The 14024-nt window shown below is 41.6% G+C and overlaps 1 protein-coding gene across 1 annotated transcript; it reads right to left on the reverse strand.

The window, feature by feature from the left end:
• Positions 1–714: 714 nt before the first annotated feature.
• LOC118484199 lies at positions 715–1435 on the reverse strand. Its single transcript, XM_035980191.1, has 2 exons — positions 1233–1435; positions 715–1144 (listed from the first exon to the last, which is right to left on the reverse strand). The coding sequence occupies exons 1-2, from the start codon at positions 1433–1435 to the stop codon at positions 715–717; spliced, it is 633 nt and encodes a 210-aa protein (XP_035836084.1).
• Positions 1436–14024: the final 12589 nt, after the last annotated feature.

Raw genomic sequence — 14024 nt, forward strand, 5'->3', positions numbered from 1 at the left:
AGAAAAAGAAAAAACGCATAAACTCTCGCACGCCTTCCTATCTTATTGGATAACACAATAGACCAAACTTTAGCTAACGCATGCCCACCGTCATCCCCCATCCCATCACCAGCCAACTGATTGCAGTGAAATAACGAAAGAAAACTATTAAAAATGGTATAACTATGTTTAACGTATATATGCATCGAAAAGTAGTACGGGTTTTTCATTACTAACACTAAGTGCAGACGGTATACCTTTCATGTGGGTCACTGTCAATGTTTCTTCTGAATCAGAATCTGCATTTAAGCAGGCCTGGGAAGGAAAAGCACGAAACATTTATGTAGACGGTTATCCAAAATAAACACCACAATACAGTTGTATTATGGAAATCCAATCAATTATAGTTGAAAGTTTTTTTGTTGCCTTTCCATTTATAACGACACCAAGTTATTGTTTCAAAAGCCAACTTCTCCCCTTATATGTCTTTACACATTCGAAGTGATGTGTTACCAAGTTTTTTTATTCCTATTTTTTTAATGTAGAACAATGCACTTTTATATTTACGAACTCAAGTTTCCGACTGTTGTAGCCTCCTAATTTTATTTAGAGTAAACATATACCAGGTATGTAAATAACATTCCAGATCGAGTAGAAAGGTAAATAGCACATCTTTAATTAAAATGGTTTATAAACAGCGCATGAATAAAGTGTAAGCCGATATATACCTTACGATCACTTCAACGCGCTTAACTGGTGTCGGTATGGGTAGCACCCCTTGTCTTTAGCGGGGATCGATGGAGGTGTGGAAGAACCAAAGGGCTTACAACCAGCCCCATCTAGCAGGACATTCTTGCAGTTGAAGGATTCAAAATGGCCATGATCATAATACGTACACGAATCAAGCTGTAGGGTCTGAGTGCTGCCCATAAGAGAGTGCAAATAATTCGGCAGTGTTAAAATGCTTCCATCAGCGTTCCTTACCATCACCTGAGTGAACTTATCCTGTATGTCAGTGGAATAAAGGCTGTAGACGCGTGACAGGCCAGACTCTGTTGTGAGTATACTATGAGCAGTGATCTTTGTCAAGCGGTGGGCGGTGTCTTCAAAGCAGACAACGACAACTTCGGCTGTTGAGTCAAACACCTCGAGTTCTAGCCTGAAACTGTGCAAGGTTTGTAATTTATTTTCAGTTATAAGCCTGCATGAGAATGGCTACAAATTAATACAACTAAACATTTTTAGAAACAAACCTTGCTCTCGGGAAGAAAACGGGGTTTTCGCACCCATCATACCACATATCGTTGTCTTCACGCCCCACACCATTCATGCAATTCCCACCGCCACATGTCAGCATGAACCCACTCTTGGCTATTGCATATGCATTTGACTTCAACACGACAGATGAATTCAGCACTCTGCATATATTACCAGCATAACTATAAACTTTAACCATTTGATTCAAAAATGATAACCAATATTGTGCTTATCCAAAATGACATATCCTAAGTGTATATTACGTTCTAATGCAAACCTGATTTGACCTTAACCAAAATGACCAATGTTTACATATGCTTGGTTCGCCACGAACTACGTACACTCTTTATCCACCCAATATTTAAATTACATTTTATGTTTTCAATAAATAATTATAAACGTGAATTGGGTATTAAAAAACATTATTTTTTTTGGTATTAAAAAATATTAAAAAATATTTATAACTGTTAAAAAATATTTATAAATATCTATAAATGTGAATTCCGTATTAAAAAATAGATTTCGGTATTAAAAAAAACTTTATTTTTTTTTCAACCGCTTTAATATAGTCCTCCTATGTGATGTGGATACAACCAACAATCCTGTGGGGTCAGCTTGGTCGTCACAAAGTATACGAATTTGGATTTGGTTATTGCCTGTCAAAACTCGTAAAGGCTGACTGTTAGGTTTTAACATAAACGAAATGTAAGTCCCAATAGATGTTGATTTAATGTATTACAAATAAGGTTGGTGCCTTCACCTATAACAATCAACATCATACATGCATATGAAAATTGTAGTGAATCATATGTAATACAATCAACCTGTCACCGAAGTCATTTCTTGATTTATAATAATACCATAAAAGGATGAATGTATATATATAACTATGGTTCTTTTTGAGTCTTAACTAATCAAAAACATCCATATTTATTTAGTGGGCATCTTGTTGTCTAACCCAAAATGTATGTTAGAAAATCTAGCCACCAAGATCCTGTGTTTTTTGGTTATTAGGTTACCTTTGTAAATAATCCTTCAAGTATCCTTTTAACACAATTAAATTAATTAACTTAAGATCAAAATAAAAAATATATAAACTCATTTGGGTAATCATATTATAATTATCCATAATTAAATATTTAGCATATATGTTTAAGTTAATATTAAATTTAAAGTATATATTTCTTTAACATTATAATTTTATAAAAGAGAACGGTCGAGATAAACAAATTACGGAGGTTGGAATCCGTGTCATGCGTCCTCCATAATATTATGTGTAGAGATAGAGATATATTTCCTTTACTCTTTGATTTCGATAAGATACATAATCTAAAATGAATTTCTATATATGCAATGTAGTTTGTAGGGGCATACCATGTTGATGCCTTGTTTCTTCTACCGTGGGTCAAGATGGGACATAATAATTATAGTCACATTAATATAATAAAGTAGAATTAAATGATGATTGTCACTTACTTTTATTAGAGTGAAACCGAGAAGTTAGGGGTTTGCATACAAAGGGACATAATAATTATAGTCACATTAATATAATAAAGTAGAATTAAAAACATCATTAAAGCTGTATTTATGAAGGTAAAATATGTAATTAGGGTCTGGAATCAATGTCCTTTAATTGGTGTATGGTTAGAATATAATTTAATGTCATGTTATTTAGAAACCATACATACTGTAAGGAACATGTATAACAATATATCACTAAGTAACATTAAATTGAGTATATTTTAAAATATGGTTAACAACACATAGTAAAATTAGGTGACATATACAATTATTATGAATTGTCTCTTATGTTATAAATATTAACAGTAATTATAAAATAATAGTTAATATTTGAAAAGTAAATATCGAATCATAAAAACAAAGATGATTACAGACTAATGGCAGGTAGACGAGCAACAAGCTTGCGCCACTACCCCCTTCTGAATAGCAAACCCTACCCTGCTAAACACAAAATTCTTCCCCTTAACAGTATTATTATTGTCATTAGATGACATGGATAAGTCAAAGGCATAATGTAAACCTATGGGCTATTTGAGTAAATGTTTATCAATGATTCATATGATAGTAAGATGGTGTAACCTAAGCGAAGCCCCTCTATCATGAGACTTAAGACGCTTAGATGGTTATGAATAATTCACAAGACGATATAATATGATAATATAACCTTTATGTAGACGCATTCTCTCATGTTATTCTTTTCATTATGATGCATTTTTTAAATAAAAAATATTAGAGTATTATAAATGTTATGTTCGTACAAAAATCAGGGGGGTTGCTTCTTGTCATACAATAACAAAAAAAAATGATTTTGACCATTTTGCCCTTACTACTTTCTCATGTTGTAAGACCCAAACGTGCAAAAAAAACTAATAGAACTGGGACACAAATCAACTCCACTTTTGGTAAACTCCAACTTGGGCCCATTTGTAAGTTACTAGTGGTGAACCCGCGCGTTGCAGCGGAGTCGACAGCATGGGGCGAAAACATAACTCAAACCTTAAAACGTTAGTTAAAACGATGAAAAATCATATACAAGTGTATATTTTATAAGTACCCGCACTTCGCGACAATGTACTAAAAATAATATACATATAAAAGGTTATATATTAATACACCTTTAAGGTTATAAATACTATAAAGATTTTATGAACATATTGTAAAATAGAAACTCGAACAATTAATCAAACAAGGTGACAAAAAACTAAAAAAGGACCTCAGTGTCTAGCAGGAACCCACGCGATGCAGCGACAACAATTTTAAAACGTGGTACTCGCTTTGTGTTTGGTACAATGGTTTTCTTATCGTGTAAGCATTGATGTTTGGTCAATGACCGCATCTATTATCAACCATTATATATATACGCAACCATTTGTAGATGTTAGTCTCAACCGCGTCATTAAGTTCTAAATATACGCAAGCATCTGTAGATGAGCCCTCACCATTATATGATAAAGCAGGCGAGTTTGAGTCTCAAATCGATACAGCGAGGTCACGATTACAACTCACAAGTCTCCTTTTTTTTTGTTTATGTCACTTAATGGCATGGATCAAGTAAATTAAGTAATCATGGGTTAGGGGGTTTGGTTGGTATAGAACACACCATTCCAACTCAGTTTGCCATTGTATTGACCAACTTCGCAAAAACTTCTTTTTTAATAAAAAGTTTATAAGAAACTATATTGAACATATTTCATCTACATTTAACCTATGACAATGTTATAACCACACGCAAATAAAACCTGTACTAAACAAATTGCAATGGTCGCTTTTATACTTTTGCTTGAAATTTATACATAAAAAATTGTTGCTTAAAGTATGTGATTTCCAAACTTAGAAAATAGATCTACCGTGAGGCTAAACACACGTATCAAGGAAAAATCAACAAGCTAAACAAATAGGCAAAATATATTGGACAACATAGAAATAAAGTAAATTAAATCAACAAAAAAATAATGGGGAACACTATGCCAATTACTTTATCTATAGACTGAAACATAAGAAATATTAACATTCGCACATTTTTTCTAATCTAATGCATGTCATGGTAGTCAAGTGTGCGCTTAGACGCAGTCACGACTCAGCGAAGCAAAGCACTGCACACTCAAAGGTGCTCCAACCAGATTTTACAAATTGCAGTCCGGAGAAGTCTAAACAGCTAAAACATCCAAAAAGAACCTAGAACCAGCCCTTAAACCAGCCTACAGCATGTATAGAACCCTATAGGGAATGTTTATACTTAGAATCCTCGCTTTTAAGTGTCTTACATCTGGGCCAGGACTCACGCCTTTGCACCATAAGTGCGCCTTCGCTACCAAGCTTAAATTACTCATTTATCATGTACCTGTAATCAATTTACTTTTATTAGCAGTGGAGAAAGCCCGAAGAACTGATTTTGGTATTACAAATAGGTTTGCGAAAAAAACTAAAACCTGATTTGTAATCAACTTCACAATACAATCATGAGAATAAAACTTGCCGAAACAAATGTTACCTTTGTGATGCTGATTCGAAGTTTCGGACACAATATATATAAGTTTCAAAGGAAGGGTATGTATGTTACTTAAGAATGTAATAATATAAATTTATGGTTAAAACAGTATTATATCCAGAGTTACTGACCGTGGGCTCACTCACATAACGGTCCATGGTCTTCTTGATAGCACCACACCAGATTCATCGAGCCATTTTTAATAAAATCATGATCACCACCATCGGGATGCTCACACTTCCCAGAGCCGACTCGTTGCTACACCTCTTGCATGAAAATCTGAACCAGCAATGAAGGGGTATAGTCCCAAAAGCCGCGCAAACCCCCGTGTGGTTGCGCTTGAGACCATACTCCTTATTTTAATAAACCTCTTACTGAGAAACTCGCGCGAGGTCCGATCCTCAAGAAACCTAGATAGCAGCACTTAGCATAAAATAAGGGAACACATGGGCATACTAACCAGCGCGGGTTAGTTACATGCCCAACAAGAACCACACAGGAGGGAAGCGCAAGGCTACCTCCAGTAGTACACAAGGTACAAGTGGCAGTGAAAAGAGTCAATGAACGTCCAGCAGGGTCTGGTCAATCGTGCGCGCCACGATCGCCTGACGATAAGTACATAAGGACGCCTACGTGGCACCAATCAGGGACGGAGACAACTGTCCCACGATCTCCCATTGTCTGCTGATGGCAGAAACAGCAGGGCCGACAACAATGACACGTGGCTCCAATCAAGGTGCGCCAGCACCAAAGAGCTTCTAGAGCCACTAACGGTCGGCACCAGCAAGGAAGGAGCATATCCGCTACGCTGTCCATTTCCGGCCCAAGGCCCATCAGCCCATATCCTCTTACACCTCTCCGGCTTATAAATAGAGACCTCATTCCACAGGTTAAAGGATCCCATTCCTCTACTTCTCACTCTTAGCACTTAAATTACTCTCAAAACAGTCGCTTATTCTCACGCCGGAGCCTGGTTAAGAGGGAACCCCCACATTCCCCTCTTAACGAGTAACGGTGTTCTGTTTTGCAGGATCACACATCAAGTCGGAGCTCAAAATACTCATTAGACAGATTAACCACTATGATAGGGAACATAAACCAAACTGATTAGTATCCTTAATCAGTTCAGTGTTTCTTCATTGGCGCCCACCGGTTTTTTCTATAACCACGTTCATCTTCTTTTATTTGAGCCTTTGACACCTTTTCTTCCTTCGACCATGACTGGTCAAGGAACCATTCCAGAGTTCGGCTTCGGAGCCAACTCTAACGCAGCGTTGGGCGAAGGAATCCAAAATTTCCAAGCCCAACAGATCGAAGAAATTGGTGAGGTCGACGGAACCAATACTGGGGGCCCGCGCGGGAGCTTCACCCGCATCACTCAAGTGGTCACCCCAGGGAACAACGGAGAAGGACCTTCGAACACGGCGCCAGCTCAGAATGTTTCGGCATTATTAGGCCTACCAGAAGGCGAAACCCCAGCCTCGTGGTATGCCAAAAACATCGCCACTATCAATGCAGCGTACCAGTCGCTGATTGCGCAACAAGCAGTTTTGACGGCAGAACCGTCCTTAGTCACTCCCCCAAGTCAAGGAGCGCGCCAGATGCCTCCACCGCCAAATCTCCAAGGCAGAATAAACAGGCCTCCCCCTACCAGACGTTTGAGCGTACACGACACGCGCGATACAAGAGGGGGAAACGGATAGTTATTACGACTATCCGTCAACCCTTCAACGAGGCCTGTTCACAGCCGGCTCACGCCGCGCAACATGAACAACGAATGGGAAGAGACAAGATCCAAACGATGCCGACTTGGGTAGATTGACGAGGGTTCGTCAGTCTTTAACCGATTGCCAAAGAACCGACGAGTACTTTAAGCCGAGACAAGCACATCGGGTATACAGAAGAAGCTGAAAGAGATTTCCGCCTGGCGTACCGACCAGCGGAAGCTGCGGAACACTCCAAGTTCATACCGAAAATTGCACTCGCGCCGCTTTCACGAGAGAAACTACCCCAACTGTCGGGAAATTCAACGGATTGACTGATCCAGATGATCACGTCAGACATTCACAAGTGTAGGCTGCATGGGAGGTTTGGAATATGCCCATGTGGTGTCACTTGTTTATTCAAACTCTTACCGGGGCGGCTCGCGCCTGGTTTGATAGCCTTCCGCCTGGGAAGATTAAGTCGTGGGTAGATTTCAAGACCACAGTTTGAGCTACTTCAGCCAACAACGTCGCTACCAGCGCGACACGGCCGAAGTAGAAGATAATTTGGCGAAGAGACGGTGAAGGTTTGGAGGACTTCATCACCCGTTTTAATAAGGAATGTTTGGAGATAGGCGGCGTTAGTGAACAACTCATGCGTTGTCACTTTAGAAGGCCATCCGCTGCGATAGTCTCATTAGAAACTATCTCAGGGTAAAGATGGAATGCCAAAGGAGTGGGATAAACTCATGGAGGCCGCAAAAATGTCGCGCAAACCGAGGAGTCACTCGCTGGTAGCAAGAGTTATTACTCTAAAGATCGATTTCTAGAGGAAACACGCGCGACAACAACAAACGGCAACAAATACAAGAGTAACGACTGGAAGTCTGGGAGATCAAGAGGCCACGACGACAGGCCGCGCTACAGGGAAGACGCGCGTGAAACGATTGACCGAATCGGTTACAAGAAAGCGGTCAAAGACGACAATCGTGACAAGCACTGGACTCCGCTCACAAAAACGCCGAAAGAAGTATTGATGACGGAGAATCACGACTTCAAGGCTCCCAGGCCTATGACAACAAGAAAGGGCAAGACCCCAACTTGTACTGCCACTTTCACAAAGACTCAGGGCACTTGACTGATGACTGTTACAGTTTGCGCCAAGAAATCGAGAGAGCACTTAAAAGCGGTAAACTAAGCCATCTGGTGAAGAACGTGCGCAAAGAAACTCGCCAGCTTCAGCGCCATGATGAAGGGACCACAAGAAGTCCGACGTCTAGAGACTCACATGGTCAACGGACCTAGGTATAGCGCGAAAGAGAAAGGGGCAAACGTCCATACGAGCCTTCATGGCAAGAGCAGCAGGTCATTTTCCCGATAGTTGCGCGGCGGTCCTCGTGCACACGACCCGTCGTCATTACCGGTATCATCGGCCATTATGAAACGGAATACATATTCATTGATACCAGGAAGCACAGCAGACATCATTTACGAGCAGTGTTTCAACCAATTTGATGAAGAGGACAAGGCGAGGCTCGAGCCAGTCGATTATTCCCTTGTCCGGATTTTGCAACGAGATGGTCTTCCACTTGGACAGATCAGTTTCCCCGTCACAACTTTCTGACGGCAAACATTCAAGAACAACAAATGTTGAACTTCATGGTAATGCCAGTAAAATCGAGACATGATGTCCTAAATTGGGAGGGAGACCCAGGGTGAGCTGAATATGGTAACTTCAACACCGCCACTCTGCAATAGGGTTCCCAACCAAGAACAGGAGTAGCAATCATCTATGCCAAAAAGGAAGTGATGTCATCTGAAGAAATGCGCCCAGCGAAAGCGGCGAAGGTTTCTACAACCGAGCCCGAAAAATGGGTCTTAAACCCGCAAATACCAGAGCAAACAGTGACCATTGGCCACGCCATTTCATCAGACGTTCGAGACGCAGTTGAAGCAATTATTGTTCCGAAATATGGATATATTTGCCTGGACCCCGGCAGACATGACCGGTGTCCCGCGCAACATAACCGAACATTGCTTAAACACTTACCCCTCCGTTGAACCAAAGGTACAAAGAAGACGCAGCTTGGGAGCAGACAAAACGAAAGCAATGAATGAGAAAGTATGCGAGTTGCCAAAGCTGGGATCTTGCGGGAGGTACGATATCAGAGTTGGGTTGCAAAACCCGGTGATGGTTGAAAAGTCAAACGGCGGATGGCGAATGTGCGTAGACTACACTGATCTCAACAAGGCATGCCCAAAAGGATTGCTATTCCTTGCCTGAGATCGACAAAAAAGATATAGACTCCGCTAGCGCCGTATAGATGGAAGTGCTTTTTGGATTGCTACAAGGGGTATCATCAAGTTCAGATGAAACTCGAAGATGAAGATAAGACAGCCTTCAGAACTGATCTTGGAATCTTCTGTTACACAAAGATGCCGTTTGGCCATAAAAGATGCCGGGCGCAACATATCAAACGGTTGATGGACAAGACCTTCGCAGGAGACATTGGAAAGCATATCGAAGTTTACAATCGATGATCTAGTGGTTAAAAGTCCCGAAGAGGACCAAATGTTGAAAGACATCGAAAAAACGTTCAATTTCACTGCGCAGTGTAATATGAAACTGAATCCAGCCAAATGCTCCTTTGGCATGGAAGAAGGGAAGTTTCTAGGCTTCATTGTCACATACGGCGGTTTCAAAGTAAATCCAGAGAAAGTAACAGGCTATAGAGCGCATTGTCCTCACCGCGAAACCATCAAAGAGATGCAACGACTGCCGGCCGACTGCCGCGCTTAATCGTTTTCTCTCCAATCACGCCGCGAAGTCGTACCCCTTTATTAGCACGCTGCGCAACTGTGTGAAGAAGCAGGAGTTCAAGTGGACACCCGAGGCCGAGACAACTTTTCAACAAATGAAAGCGTGTCCGATTGAACTCCCTACCCTGACTGCACCATTCGAAAAGAGCCACTCCTACTGTACTTGTCTTCTTCAGACAGGGCGTAAGGGTCGGTACTATTGTGGAGAGAAACGGAGTCCAAACTCCAATTATTACGTCAGCAAGGGTACTCACTGACCCGAAACAAGATATTCCACGATGGAAAAAATTGGTCCTCGCGCTGCTACACCTCCCGAAGGCTGCGCAGATACTTTACAAGGCCATGTGATAACGGTGCTTACCAATTTCCACATCGCACGATATTACAAAAGCCTGAGACATCAGGCAGGCTGGCAAAATGGGGGCTATCGAGCTAGGAGTCCATAACATCTGTACAAGCCACGTCCAACCATTAAAGGCCAAGTCCTAGCCGACTTCATCACAGAAGTGTCGGCCGATAAATCAAAGAATGCGAGCTGATAGAGACTCCTGGAAAGACGTGACTGATGAGACTTGATGCTTTATACGGATGGAGTATCCAATGAAGATGGCGCAGGAGCAGGATTGCGCCTGGTGAGCCCGAGAACCACGAATTTACTTACGCCATCAAGTTGGACTTTAAAACACCAACAACGAGGCGGAGTATGAAGCATTTCTGGCAGGCTTACGCCTCGCCATCAAAAATGGGAAGCCAAAAGCTTACGAGCACATGTCGACTCACTCCTGATAGCCAGCCAAGTGATGGCATATACGATGCAAAGGGCGAAGTCATGGCTCTATATCTGGAACAGGCAAAAGAATTGCTTCAACAATTCAAATCTCACAAAGTTATCCACATCAATCACTCGGAAGAACAAACCAGCTGATGCTTTAAGCAAACTTGCTTCGACTTCTTTTCAAGCACCTTGCAAAAGACGTAAGAATAGAAGTACTCAAAAATCCATCAGTACTGTTGCGCCAAGTGACGTGATTGAGGTGGGACAGCCATCCTGGATGACCCCCATAATCCAGTATTTGCAAGAGGGATACTCCCTGAAAACAAAGCAGAGGCAAGGAAGATTCAAAACAAGGCCCTGCAATATGAAATGAATGGCGGTATTCTATACCAAAAATCCTTCTTGGGACCACTAATGCGCTGTGTGGACCCCCAAGATGCGAACTACTTGATCAGGGAAATCCACGAAGGGATCTGTGGCATCCCATGCAGGACCGCGCATGGTTGTCGCGAAGATCGTGAGCGCCGGATATTACTGGCCAGGGATGCATATCGATGCCCTGAAGGAGATCCGCAAATGTTGACTCCTGTCAGCGACACTCTCCAAAAACCCTGCGCCCCAAGAACGACCTTATCCTTGTATCTACTGCATGGGCCTTTCCAGCAGTGGGGAATCGACATGGTGGGACCCTTCCCAGAGGCTCCTGGCGCCGTCAAATTCATCATAGTAGCCGTCGATTACTTCACAAAATGGGTGGAAGCCAAAGCCCCCCTCGCGTTAACTACAAGCTATGATGGTGCGCAAGTTCATTTGGGAGCACATCATATGCAGATTTGGCCTCCCGCTCAAGATTGTAACCGATAATGGCACCAACTTTGCGTCAGAGGACCTTCAGAAGTGGATGAAGGAGATGAAAATTGAACACACTTTCAACGTCCGTTGCGCACCCTCAAGGCAACGGACAGGTGAAAGCATGAACAAATGCATAGTCGAGGGATAAAGGCCCGACTGGGCACCAAGCGAAGAGGCTGGGTAATAGCCTCCCGAGCATCTTTGTGGGCTCATCAAACCATGCCAAAAACTAGTACCCGGCGAAACCCCTTTTAAGCTTAGTCTATGGCTCAGAGGCGGGTTATCCCGGCAGAAGTCGGCCCTACCCTCCCGCGCTTAGCTGTCACATACCCCAAATCCACACTGCGGAGTATCACCGCTTGGGAGCGTGACTGACCAGGACCAAGCCACAATCATATTGAGGCATGTAATTAATATTAAGTAATAAATGTAAACTATCCATTCATACGATAGGTGTTCAAAACATAACCATAGTTTCAAAGTGTAGCGGAAGCATAGTAAATAAACCAACAAATAGTTTAATAGTTTTAAATGTCATAATAGTTCAACGTAAAACCACGATCCTGCCCCACAAACGACCCGCTTCTCCAGTGCAAGCTCCAAGTACCTAACGATCTGCAAGGCATGTAACAGAATGATCAACAAACTAGTTGAGCGAGTCACAGTAAGTAAATGAGTAACAATAAGTAACGGGTGGCTCTACTGGGGCCAAAAGTGAGTTATACAGGTGGGGGCTTCCCATGTTATGTGACCACTAGACTATTCATATTATCCCTGTTCTTCGTCCGAGAACAGTAGCGCGTATGAAAGTGTACGTGGGTTTCACGTACCGTATCCTTTGTACCGAGATAGAAGTAAGTAATGCGTACACGTAGGTTTTACGTGCGTGCCTGACATCCGAGCAGTAATGCATATGACCACGTAGGTGTTATCCAACCTACGGAACCACGTAGGTGTTATCCCAACCTACGGAACCGTCCTGACATCCGAGGACCATGATAGGTGAATAGTCTAGGGAAAAACGTTTGTACGTTATAAGTCAATTGAAACCTTTAACCCATTCCCACGACCCGGGAATCCCATGCCTTAGTAGGAGTGTGAACTCACCTTGGTTTGCTCGGTATGCTAGGTTATGCACTCACAAGTAATTAATCACGTCCTATCGTATGCACGTATAACAAATCAGTTCATGTTCACAATGATACGCATGCAATTTAATGTTCACATAACAGTCAGTTTGCATATCGGCACAACACGTATTATTTCACATTAAATCATCAGCTAGTGTGCACGAATACAAATGTTAACGTTCATCACCAAGCATGGCATGCCAAATAAATCAAGCACATATTCCGTCATTCAAAGTATGTTCATAATCCCTAATATCTTTCGATCCAACTGTTATCTTTCGACACACAGTTATCAACAGTTATCATTCGGACCGAATGTTATGTTTCGAACCAATGTCATCTTTCGGTCAAAGCTATCCTTCGGTCAACACTACTATGGTTCGGTCAAAGCTATCCTTCGGTCAACACTACTATGGTTCGGTCAAAGCTATCCTTCGGTCAACACTACTATGGTTCGAAGGACAAGTATCTTTCGGTCACAACAACTATGCTTCGACTAACAAGCATCTTTCGGTCACAACAGTTTTCATTCATAGACAGTTACCACAAAACCCTAATCCATCTTATCATGTTATCGATTAACAAGCACATTTCATCAGTTACGTTACACAGAAGGCACAAAGATCATCTACGACAGTTACTATCATTCCCAGAAATCATTTAACGGTTACAGAATCAATCATCAACCAATCCGAATCATCATCTATGTGTCATGTAAACATAATCATCATTCGGTTCAACTATCTAACATATATACGTATATCATCCAGTCGATTAGCATAACGTATCACATAATCGAACACTATTGGTATGTTAATCTGTTTTCGAATCCTGATCAAATTAATATCATTCAACCCATTCAATACTATGCATTCGATCCTATCAATCCAGATCAACATGTATTTCGCATGCAGTTACATAATAGATTAACCAAGTATGTCGAAATCAAGAACAAAACACGTAAATCACTAACCGAAATTAAGAATGATCAACAAAAGGGATTTGGCTTCGGATGTGGGGGTCTGCCGTCGCACACACACACAAAGGAGCTAGGGTTTTTTTTTTTTTGAAACTAACTGTCGACTTACATGCATTCACGTTTATAAATCGTTTCACAGGAATGGGCCAAGCCCATTAGAAAGACTGGGCCGAAAGATGTCGAAGGATATGTTTCGTGATCCTTCGGGCCGAAAGATGTCGAAGGATCCTATCTTTGCTCGAAGGGTATGTTTCGAGATCCTTCGAACCTAAGGTTATCTTTCGTGATCCTTCGATCTGTATGTCATGTTTCGTGATCTAGACTAAGTGTTTTAATAATAATTCTAATATTATTTTCCACCACAGCAAGTAATCACATATAGGCAAAACGACAATACGTTTCATTAAAACACAACGCGTACAATTTCAAGTCCACAATCCAAACAACTAAACAGTCAAAGTCAACGCGCATCTAATGCGAAAGTGAAAGTCAGAAACTCGAGTTGTCACATTATCCCCAA

The sequence above is a fragment of the Helianthus annuus genome, chromosome 2 (genome assembly GCF_002127325.2).
Source record: "Helianthus annuus cultivar XRQ/B chromosome 2, HanXRQr2.0-SUNRISE, whole genome shotgun sequence".
NCBI classification, from domain to species: Eukaryota; Viridiplantae; Streptophyta; class Magnoliopsida; order Asterales; family Asteraceae; genus Helianthus; species Helianthus annuus.